The 11811-nt window shown below is 49.3% G+C and overlaps 1 protein-coding gene across 4 annotated transcripts in view; it reads left to right on the forward strand.

The window, feature by feature from the left end:
* The window catches only part of SGMS1 (sphingomyelin synthase 1), a 91800-nt gene extending 80529 nt beyond the window's left edge, over positions 1 to 11271 (forward strand). For all 4 annotated transcript variants that reach the window (XM_059851081.1, XM_059851083.1, XM_059851082.1 and 1 more), the window contains 4 exons: positions 916 to 1033; positions 4250 to 4403; positions 5027 to 5193; positions 8726 to 11271. In XM_059851081.1, coding sequence (XP_059707064.1) covers positions 916 to 1033; positions 4250 to 4403; positions 5027 to 5193; positions 8726 to 8905 — 619 coding nt within the window. In that variant the 3' untranslated portion in view covers positions 8906 to 11271. The remainder of the gene's footprint in view (positions 1 to 915; positions 1034 to 4249; positions 4404 to 5026; positions 5194 to 8725) is intronic.
* Positions 11272 to 11811: the final 540 nt, after the last annotated feature.

Consider the following 11811-nt stretch of genomic DNA (forward strand, 5'->3'; position numbering starts at 1 on the left):
TCACAGGGTTTGCAGCCAGTGGCACACGAAGGGGGATTGCTCTAATTGGATTCACCCCCAATTTCTGTAACCCTGGCAGTGATCTCTCCTTAGGATCTCTCCAGAGGTTGCTCCTGTCTGGGTGGATGTGCCAGGAGGGGTTTAATTGTCTTTCTCTGAGGTGTTTTTAGGTGTTACTCCAGTGGGGCAGTTCTGGGGCTGGCTGTCCCTCCCGAGCCCATCCTTTACCCCAGGTGCTCGTGCTGATTTTGCAGAAGCACCTCACAGTACCCCAGATCTGCATCTGCTCTCTCTGTGAGCATCAGCCCTCTCTAATAAATGTCCCTGCAGCTGTGGCTGCTGAGTGGCTGCCCTGCAAACACCCTGTCCTGCAGCCAGGCCAGCTCTGCATTTTTATTTGGGAGCTTTCCTTGCTGATGTGAACTGCTTCCTTTATGATGCTGCTCAGGAAAGATGTGTTCTCTCACTCCTCTGGGTTATACAGGAGACTCTTTGTAATCACTAAATTGTGTGTCAGCTGAAATAAACTCACTCCTTTTCATCTCACAATGAAAATCCTGTAACTTTATCCCCTACCTCAAATAGGAAATCAGTGACTGGCCACAGCTAAGGGAGGGGTGTGGGGCAAGAAATCCCCTTTAAGGTCTTCAGCACCCAATCTGCACAGGCTTTTGCATCCTAATCCTTAGATTTCCTGTAATCACCTCCAAAGGCAGCATGAGCTGTGCTGCTCCTGTGTTCCTGGCCTGGAAGGCGTGGGAATATTTGTGGAGTAGTTCAGCATTCCCAGGTGTAAGCCGAGAGTGTCACGAGTTTCCAAAGCATCAGGAGAAACCAGCTGCTGCTGCTTTGTTTTATTTACCTTTGTGGATTTTGTTTGCCTCCTTAGTTGTGCCTGTTTTCTCTCCCTGCCAGGTCTATAATTAGCAGAAGATTTTTCTGTATCGTTGGCACACTATACCTGTACCGGTGTATTACCATGTATGTGACTACACTCCCAGTACCTGGAATGCATTTCAAGTGTTCTCCAAAGGTAAGTTCCTCCTGCCTGCCCTCATCTGCCTGTTTCCCCTTCACCCTGCTCTTGCCAAAACTGCTTTCTCACACTTGTTTCCAAGGGAGGGGATTCTGCCCCCCCTGCCCTGCTCAGGTGAGAGGACACTTGGGATTCTGTGCACAGTCTGGTGCCCCAGCATAAGGAGGGACACAGAACTGTTGGAGCAGGTCCAGAGGAGGTTATGGAGATGCTGAGGGCTCTGGAGCACCTTCCCTCTGGAGCCAGGCTGGGAGAGCTGGGAATGCTCAGCCTGGAGAGGGGAAGGGTGTGTGGAGAGCTCACAGCTCCTTCCAGGGTCTGAAGGGACACAGGGGAGCTGGAAAGGGACCCTGCAACAGGAACTGCAGTGACAGGACACAGGGAATGGGTTCCCAGTGCCAGAGGGCAGGGATGGATGGGATATTGGGAAGGAATTGTTCCCTGGCAGGGTGGGCAGGCCCTGGCACAGGGTGCCCAGAGCAGCTGGGGCTGCTCCTGGATCCCTGGCAGTGCCCAAGGCCAAGCTGGACATTGGGGCTTGGAGCAGCCTGGGACAGTGGGAGGTGTCCCTGCCCATGGCAGGGGATGGAATGGGTGAACTTTAGGCCCAAACCAGCCCAAACCATTTTATAATTTTACTTTGAGAGTGCTGGTTTGGTGTGCCAGGGACACCCTTCTGCAGGTCACTGGCTGCCCTCTCAGTGAAGGTGCTGCAGGGCAGTGCAAGAATTCCCACCCTTTTCAAAGCACTGAGCTACCCAAATTCTGTGCCATTTTCAACTAATTTGCATGATCAGCATGTCCCTGTCCCCACTGAAGCTGCTGAAGGTGTGCAACCTTTGCCATGTGTGAGTCACTGATTTCTAAATAAATACACACCTCAGTGTGCCAAATCCAACTAGGATTTGTGGTTGGAAATGGCCCAGAGAGACTTTCCTAAGGCTGTCTCCTGCACATATTTTTGCAATTCTGGTAGCACAAGGACTTCTCACCTCCTCCCCAGTCCAGCCCTGACTCCCAGGGATAAATTAGGCTTGTGAAAGCTGTGGTTGAAACCAGGCTACTGAGACAGAGGTGTTGACCCTTGTGGTCATCCTGGGAGGGTAATTCACGTGCTCAGGGTGGAGATGGGACAGAGCTGGTGGTGTTGCATCCACCCCTGGTCACTCCAGCATTGCTGGAATCCTGGTCCTTGCTGCAATTCCTGGGGCTGGCTGTGCTGTGACGCAGTTGAAGCAGGAGAAAGGGCACAAGCACAGCCATAAATCAGCTGGCAAGTTGTAAAAATCACTGAGGTACAAGTAGTAAAAGCCTGATTGGACTTGATCCATGTGCTGTCCTTGTTTTGGTGAGGGTTGGCACATCCAAACAAAGCTTTGGTTCTTCAGGGAAGTCCAGCCAGTGTTTGTCAAGGCAGAACTTTTGTGGTTTTTTGAAAGATTTTGGAAAGAGAAATGAGTAGGAGAGGGTTCATCACTGTGCTTGAACAGCCTGCTGCTAGGAAATTAAAAAAGAGAGAACACAGGTATTTATGAGCTGAAGTGAATAAATCTGCCTGTTTGGGGAATTTGGGGAATTTATGGCCTTGGCAAGTCCTTCTCATTACTCAAGTAGAGACAAGCTGATAAGATTAAGGAGTTTTCTTGAAAGCCCTAAGTGTACTGGTGGGAAAAGAACAACCTCTCCACACCTTATTGAGTTTTGTGTGATTGTGAAAAGTGGGCTTTGGGGAGCAGTTCAGTGTTTGTGAGCAACTGTTAGCAGGAAGTGTTTAATTCCTGCAAAGAACATGCTCAAGTCTGTCAGAAATTATTAATTTCCACTTCTTAAAGCAAGGCCAAGCTTTAAAATAAAAACCAGAATGGCCAGCCTGGGGTGGGTCTGTGTTTCCTTCTGACAGTTCAGTGGTTTCCGTGGATTTTCAAACACCAGCACAGGTGTGCACTGATCCATTAGTCCCTGCTTCCTGATGGGTCCCAGAGGTTCCCCACACATCCTGCTTGTCCCATGGCACCCATTTTTTGTGGATTTGTTTAATATTTGGCCTTGGCTAAGAGCTGAGAGCAGCAAAAGCGTTGGGCAGTGCCAGCTGCCCTCGGTCACTCGGGAGAGGGAGCAGAGTGTCCTCTGGGAAGGACTTGGTTTGCTTGGATGTGGAAATTTTTCCAGGAGTGCTCTGTGAGCCCCTGCCATGGTTGGGGTGGGTCAGGGCAAATCTGGGTGTGGAGGGAGATCCCTGTTAGGGCTGCTGTGGGTTCAAAGCACAAGTCAGGCCCTGTGCTCTGCCAGACAGCACAGATGTTGCTGTTGGAGTGGGAAGCAGGAGGAAATAATCTAGCAGACTTTTCCAAGGCCTTGGGGTTTGGATGAGATGTTCCTCTGTTCATCAGATCCTGGCTTTGGCAGCTGGCTGTTCAGTCTGGGCAGTTCCTCCTGCTCTCTGTTGGATGATCACCAGTAGGGCCTGTGCTCTTACCAGCAACATGAACTAAGTTAAGCCTCATTTATTTTAGAGTGTGCTGCCTCTTGAGCAGAAGGAAAATCTCACCTGAGCACCAGCTACAGGAGCTGCAAAGCATCAAAACACTTGTGTCTCATTTCCAGTCCTTTTCCTGCTAGAAATGTGCTGCCAGCTTTTGGGAAAGGCTGAGGATTTATTATTTATTTATCTGCTGATGGATCTTGTGGATCAGAGCAGAAGGGGAGCAGAACTGTGCCATTCTCTGATAAAATCCCTTTGCCCAGGATTTTTCTCCTGGGAAGCTGAGAAGCCTCAGAGAAAAATGAAAACAATTCTTACCTGATTTGCTTCTCCTGTGTTGTGCTCACATGTGGAATGTGTTTGGAGATTGTTTACCACAGGTGATTGTTCCATTGGATTCTGCTGTGAGTTGTTTTCACTCTTTGGCCAGTCAGGACCAAGCTGTGTTGAGACTCTGGAGAGAGCCACGAGTTTTCATTATTAGCTTTTGAGCATTTAGTAGGTATCCTTTTTGTACTCTTTAGTATAGTTAGTATAGTATTCTTTAATATAATATAGAATTATAAAGTAATAAATGATCCTTCTGAGAACATGGAGTCAGAGTCATCATTCCTCCCTGCCACAGGGATCCCTGCAAATACAATAGAGAACTGAAAGGCCAAATTGCTGCTTAAACCATTGCTTTGAGCTGTGATATTTTACTGTGCTCTTGTGTTTTGCTGTCCCACCAGCTCTTTGGAGACTGGGAATCTCACCTGAGAAGGATAATGAAGTTGATTGCTGGCGGAGGCTTGTCCATCACGGGCTCCCACAACATGTGTGGGGACTACCTGTACAGCGGCCACACCGTCATCCTCACCCTCACCTACCTGTTCATCAAAGAGTGTGAGTGCCCTGCTGCCCTCCTCTGGCGTGCTTGCTTCCTCACTCAGGGGTTTCTGTTGTGCTCATGAAGCCAATTCCAGTTAAAATACCTGCGTGTTCCATGGTGAGAGGAAACGGCCTCACGCTGGGTATTGGGGGAAGTTCTTCACCAGGGGGATTGTAAGGGTTGGGCTTGGGAGGGACCTAAAAGCCATCTCATCCCACCCCCTGTCATGGCAGGGACACCTCCCACTGTCCCAGGCTGCTCCAAGCCCCATCCAACCCAGCCTTGAACACTTCTAGAGACCCAGGGGCAGTCTCAGCTGCTTTGGGAATCTGAACCAGGGCCTGCCCACCCTGCCAGGGAACAATTCCTTCCCAGTATCTCATCTGAACACAAGCAGGTTGATTTGACTGGCCAGGGTATATTATATCTCAAGGATCTCATTACCCCTGAGTACAATTTGAAGTTACACCTTAAGAGAGTGATACTTATTTTGTGATCTCAGCATTCCTGCTCTTAATCTCAGCCCAGGCATCTCTGTGTCAGCCAGGATTGCAGTCCATGACCTCTGCTAATCACTGCAGTAGTCCTGATAAGCTTTCCCTTGGGAGTGATAACCCCTGCTTGTGCTTCTTTGCAGATTCCCCACGGCGACTCTGGTGGTACCACTGGCTCTGCTGGGCTCTCAGCATGGTGGGGATGTTCTGCATCCTCCTTGCTCATGACCACTACACTGTGGACGTGGTGGTGGCTTACTACATCACTACAAGGCTATTCTGGTGGTACCACACAATGGCCAACCAGCAAGTGAGTTCCTCCCACTCCTTGGATGCTCCTGCTCTAGCCTGGGGGGGTGGGAATATCTAGGCTCGCCCATGTCCTGTGCAGAGTCCCTCTCTTCCTCCCAGCTGCTGGGTTTGCAGGGGAGAAAGAGGCATCATTCATTGGGTTCTTGAGCACAAAAATATGGGAAGGGCTTCCCAAAGGCAGGCAGGGCTCTCCCACCCCTGGCTAACCTCAGTTTTTTGAAGTCTTCTGAATTTGGGTCAGGTGGCCACATTTGTGACAGAACAACAAACCATTTAGATTTTTTTTTGCCTTGCTTTTGTTTAGTTTGGTTCTTGAGGCCAGCTGGGGTTTTCCTGTGCTCTGTGGCTTGTGGCACAGGTCACTCAAGGTACAGGTGGAGGCCTCAGCTAAAAAGGAACTGGTGTTTGAAAGTGTTTCCAGGGGGTGGAGAGTTCTCCTGGCTGGTGAACTGGAGCAATCAGGGAGGAGCTGACAGTGCTGAGGAAGGTGAAACCTTGAAACCTCCTCTGCTGTGCAGGGCAGGGTCAGGCTGGAGATCAGGAAAGGCTCTTCTTCCCCCAGAGGTGCTGGCACTGCCCAGGGAATGGGCACAGCCCTGAGATTGCCAGAGCTTCAGGAGGGTTGGGACACTCCAGGGATGCCCAGGGTGGGATTGCTGGGGGCTCTGGGCAGGAACAGAGGCTGGATCAGTGATCTCTGTGGGTCCCTTCCAGCTCTGCACGTTCCAGGATTCTCTGAGAGGAAATGCACAAGTCTTTGCCATGGATAGTGGACAGGGGAGTTAAGAGACATTTTTAAGTCTGCAGCAGCACATTGACCATGAGCACAGAAAATATTTGGACACCAAAGATCTTTTACTTATCTGTGGCATGTGCTGTTAATTATATGTAATAAAGACCTCCTACAATGGTAGAAGATGAATTTATGTTGTGACAGTGCAGATTTTTAGATCCTATCACAGAATCATCATGGGCTGGAAGGGGCCCTAAAGGTCATCTGGGTCCCACCTCGTTATTCCCCTGGCCTGCTGCTGCCTGAAGCAATACACCACAGCCAAGCCTTGTGCTGCATTTCTAGCCAGGTGCCTCATGGCCACTTAGGTGCCCTCTGATGTTCACTCAGCTTGGGAGCCACTGGCTTCTGTGCCCACGCTCTGCAGCTCTCCTCACACAAGAGGATTCCACACACAAGCCTGAGGATTCCACGCTTTCACTCTGCTCCTGGGCTCTCAGAGCAGTGCTGGAGTCAGGAGTGCCCCCAGTGCTGCTGAGGAATTGCTTCAGCAGAGCTTTGGTGTGGAAACGTTCCTGTCCTGCTGCCTGGGGAGGTGGCTCAGCACTGCTGCCCTGAGCTGCCAGGGTGTTGGGAAATGCCAGTCCCTGGCTCCTTCCCTGAGCACACACTGCTGTGCTGCTCTCTCCTTCCTCCTGCTGGGGCTTGTGCCTGGCCTTAAAATTAAAAGCAGCAGTGGATTTATCTGACACATGAGCTTGACATGGAGATGAAGCTCAGTGTACAAGCCCTGTGCTTGTGTGTTCCCTTGGGGGGGGTGGATGCAGAGATCCCTGGCTCTGGCATGGATAATGGGCAGCAGGGGAGTTGGATGTCATTGATCTCTGGGCTGGGGCTTGCTCATGGCTGAGAGAAGCAAAAAGTAGGGGAGAGCAGTCTGGGAGCATGTGGAGGGCAGGGCAGGGCTCTGAGTTCCTCCAGATGGGTTGGGACGTGCCCTGCTCCTGGCTCCAAGTTGCAGTAAGGGAGAAAATTGTAAAGAAAAGCCTTATAAAATCAAGCCTGCTCTGGCTGGCCTGTCATTTCTTCTAAGTTAAGCTAGCACTGTGCAAGTTCCCATGTGAAAGCAATCCTGGTGTGAGCAGTTCCTTGGCATAACAATCTGTCACTGGGTAAAAAACAACCAGCACCTGTATAGACTGTTTTTACACCCTTAGATAGAAAAATGAAAACTACCTCTCACAAACAACTTTTCCTGCACATACACACCAGGGGTTGGAGTGACCAATCAATACAGGGTGACAACTTGTTAATAACCAATAGAGTAATTGGCAAGAAAGCTCCTGACCAACTGGAGTCACTCGTGAGGTCTGTAAAACTGTGTAAAAAGGAGTGATGTGACTAAAGAAGGAGATTTTTCCTCCATGAAGAAAATGCAGTGCTGTGTGATGTATTCCCATAGCTCCACAGGCACACAGCCAGGTCCAGAGTGATTCCTGAGCCCCATGGAATTTCAGAGGCACTTACAGAACAACCTGGGACAACCTTCCAGAACATCCTGCTTTGGGATGATGTTTTCATTGCCAAAGGAGAGCAGACACCACTCTTTGAGCCACTCATTCCTTTCCTGTGGGCCCACCAAACAGCTGAGGTGCTGTAGGCAGGGCTGAGCAGGTTTGGTGTGTGCAGGGAGGCTGGGATCTGTTTGGGAGGTGAGATTTTGGGAGCAGCAGGGAGCAGGACAGCACCTGTTGGAGCATTTACCAATATTGCTGGACAGGGTGTGCCCGAGCTTGTCTGGCCCTTGCTGCTGAACCAAATAGTGGCAGCTGTGGTGCTTCACCCCAGAGACACTTTTGGCTGGCTGGGGGCTGCAGCTGGGTACGTGGAGACAAGTCCAGGCTTGTAGGAGCTCTGGTGGTGTTGGGATGGAGCTTCCTCCCTCAAGAGGGGCTGCTCCTCAGGGTTACCTCTGCTGGAGAAGCTTTAAGGCGATGGTGGAGGAAAAGGAGTCTGTTCTGATGGAGGGTTTCAATCCAGAGCTTTATTCTGGCCCACAGGCCTCTGAATCCAGCAACAGCTCCAGCAGAACTTTTTGAACCATGTGTTCTACCCGGGCCACCTCCCCAGTCACCCCAGGCAGCAGGACAGGAACGTTTCCACACCAAAGCTCTGCTGAAGCAATTCCTCAGCAGCACTGGGGGCACTCCTGACTCCAGCACTGCTCTGAGAGCCCAGGAGCAGAGTGAAAGCGTGGAATCCTCTGGCTTGTGTGTGGAATCCTCAGCTCTTGTGTGAGGAGAGCTGCAGAGCATGGGCACAGAAGCCAGTGGCTCCCAAGCTGAGTGAACATCAGAGGGCACCTAAGTGGCCATGAGGCACCTGGCTAGAAATGCAGCACAAGGCTTGGCTGTGGTGTATTGCTTCAGGCAGCAGCAGGCCAGGGGAATAACGAGGTGGGACCCACAAGGGAGGAGGGAAGGGGTAGGGAGCCACCAGCCAGGTACAGGAGGGGAGGTCTCAAGGGACAAAGGACACCTGGATGGCCCAGTCCCTCCCTGGGGGCAGAGGGCATCCTTTGAATCTGCCAATCCCTCGACACCCTTCTGGAATTCCAGGATTGACAGTGCTGGGAGGGGTCAGGGAGGGGAAAGGAGAGGTGACTGACACACCTGGGAGGGAATGATCAGGGGAGGGACCCTGAAATCACAGGGCACCAACCACCGAGGAACGGAGGGCGGTGCGAATTAAGGCCCCGCCCTTCAGCAATCCTCTTCCTGTCCTCCTCGCCCCGCAGGTGCTAAAAGAAGCTTCCCAAACGAACCTCCTGGCAAGGGTCTGGTGGTACAAGCCCTTCCAGTACTTTGAGAAGAATGTCCAAGGCATTGTACCTCGCTCCTACCACTGGCCCCTGCGGTGTCCGGCGCTGGCGCGGGGCCGGCAGGTCAAGTACAGCCGCCTGGTGAGTGACACGTGAGAGTGTCACCAGAGCCCCCCAAGGACCTGTCCCAAGTGCTCACAACTCCAAGAGAAGATGCCATAAACAAAAACCCACCGCTCCCTAACCCCTTTCTTTAGCAGCTCCCTGGACCTGACCTGTTCAGTTACCTGGTAAGCACTGTGATCTTTTTTTCTCTCCAAAGGATCTGCGTTGGACAACAATAAAGAGAATTTAACTGATCATGCACTGTTATACATTTCTTGTTGATAGAGTTGGGATTTGCATTTGCCCATCACCACGTTCCTTTGTATATGATGCGACAACATAGATGAAAAAGCTTTTATATCATGAGTTCTGGTCTTTCCAGTCACGTCTGGGAACAAAGCATATTATTTTCTTGGGAAAACATACTTTTCATATCTCTTGCCCCAAAGATTGGGCTGTAAGCCATTTTCTAGCAAATGACTATATGAAGGTTTCTAAATATCTGCCTTGGGTGAAATCAAGAAATCTTTCTACCTGTTGCACCGCGCTACGAATAAGATGATAGACACAGAAAGGTTTGGTAAATCCTGATTTTGTAGATTCTGCAGTGACTGACTGTGTCAAAAAAGTGCAAAAAAAAAAGGAAAAAAAAAAACCAAAAAAAAAAAAAAAAAAAAAGAGAGAGAGAAAAAATGTAAAGTGATTTTCTAAGTATTTCCTAACTTTATTTTTCAAAATGTGTATGAAAAAAAAAATTAAATTTAAAAAGATTTTTACATGTCAGAGAATAGAGAGTTAAAAAAATTTAAAGAAAATGCTTCTTGGGAGAGAGAGAGATTTGTCTATGTTTCTAGTGCCTTTCTTGTCTTGATTGTATGGTCAGTAGGCAGTCTTAAATGTTTTTATTTAAAATAAAGTATTCCATGAAAGCAGAATTATATATACTGTATAATTACTAACTTTTGCATTTATAGCTAAATTAAACTGGAAATTTGCTTATAATGTCGAAATTGCCACGTGTAGGGAAAAACCTCCCACCCCACCAAATAAAAAAGGGTCTGACCTTGCTCACACATTGTGGGCAGGTCAAGCTGAAAAAAGTATCACTTTATTGTCTACTTGGTAGCTGGGTTTTAAAAAGCAAAACAGCCATGAATTCCTGTTTTTTAAGAATTTTACAAATGATCACTGAGTGAACTATGAATGGTTTCTCCATCCCCTTACTGGAGTGTTGTTGAAAAACAACAAAGATAATCTATTTCTTTAAAATATTTGTGCAGAAACTGCATGTAATTCTAAGTTTCCACTCCTACCATACATACTGTATGTTTGGGGAAGTCTCCTATCCTAAACTTGCCAATGTGCAGAACAAAAATAGTTTTTATATAAAAAGAAAAAAAAAGAATGAAGAAGAGAAAAATATATATATAAATATATATATATATATATCCATTCTGTATTTTACGTGAAGCAGAGTTATCTTCTGTAGGTTTTTTGTGTATTCACAAGGTGATATTTGTATTGTAAAACAACAATGGTGAAGGAAAATAAAAAAGGCTTTTGAAAAATGTAGTTTCCTTTATCTTCTTAATAATTCAGTTGAAATTTAAAGCTGGGTTTATTCTTCCAAACCTTGCCTTTAAGTTGATGTTATTGCACTGTAGGCCATCCGATGTGGACTGTATGGAAACTGCACTGATGTGGAATTGCTGTTGGGCAAAACAGTGCCTTATCTGAAATAAATGCTATGCAATCGGGAGGAGCCTTCCTGGGAGCCATCTCCAGGCCTTGAAAAATCTACCCTGCGACTGCTGGGATGCAGCACAGGGCAGGGTGGGCATCCCTTCCCCCAGGAGCTGCCAGTCCTGGCCCCTGGGCACCAGAAAAAAAAAAAGACAAGCCAATTTCTGTGCGTCCGTGGTGGTGAAAGTGTCATTTTTTTCCCTTTTTTATTTTCTTTCTTTTTCTTTTTTTTTTTTTTTTGGGGATGTTTTATCTCTGCCTCTCTGCCCTGTTCCTCAGCCTTGGCCAAAACCCTGGAGAGCTGGTGGGATGCTGCTTCTGCTGCTCTGCCTGGGGATGTTCCCTATCAGTTCTGTCTCCCTGGGAGGGAGGGAGGGAAGGAAGGAGGGAGGGGTTCCTTGGCCAAGCCCTTTGCAACAGCATTTGCAGAGCTGGGTGGGAATTTAGGGCTCAGCTCTGCCTTCAGTTCACAGCTTTTTGGGGCTAAAAGTCGGTTTTTCAACAGCCCAAGCCCAGCCCAGCTGATTTTTGAGGTGATTTTTGAGAGATTTGGTGCTCCCAGATGTAACCCAAGGAGTAGATTTTTCAAGACCTGGCATCACGCACACCCGAACCATTGACATAAGTAAATGTATGGATATATATGCACATGACATTAAATGGAATCTGCTCAACCCTGCCGTGTGCTGTGTGACTTTGTGCATGGCCCTGGCTCCTCACAGGCCCATCTGTGCTCAGGCTGCCTCGGGAAGGGAGCCTGGGAATGGGGGCAGCCCCCTCTGGAGGAGGGGCCCGGGGATGGGTTTGGGACAGAAGTGCTGTGTGTTGGCTCAGTCCGGGCTGGGGAGCTTGTGCTGCCTTGCCTGGGTGGGATGGGACGTGGCTCGGGGTCAGGCCGTGGGGCTGATGGCCAGAACCCCAGATTCCCCTCTGTGCTCCCCCCAAAACCTCAGGTAAGATCCACCTGCAGCCATCCCTCAGCCTCTGCTGTCTGGGGAATGCAGCCAGGGCTGCTGGGGCTCCTCTGCCATCACCTGGCCTGTGAGCTTTGTGTTCCTGGGCTGGGATCCTTGGGTGACTTCCAGGGACAATCTTGGCCCACTGAGAGGCTGAGCCACCACCTCTCAGTGATTCCCTTGCCCTGGTGCATTGTTGCCTCTCCCTCCCAGCTCCTGCTCCTCTTTGCTTGGTGCTCCTCAGAGAGGTGAGCACAG

The sequence above is a fragment of the Haemorhous mexicanus genome, chromosome 7 (genome assembly GCF_027477595.1).
Source record: "Haemorhous mexicanus isolate bHaeMex1 chromosome 7, bHaeMex1.pri, whole genome shotgun sequence".
Lineage (NCBI taxonomy): Eukaryota > Metazoa > Chordata > Aves > Passeriformes > Fringillidae > Haemorhous > Haemorhous mexicanus.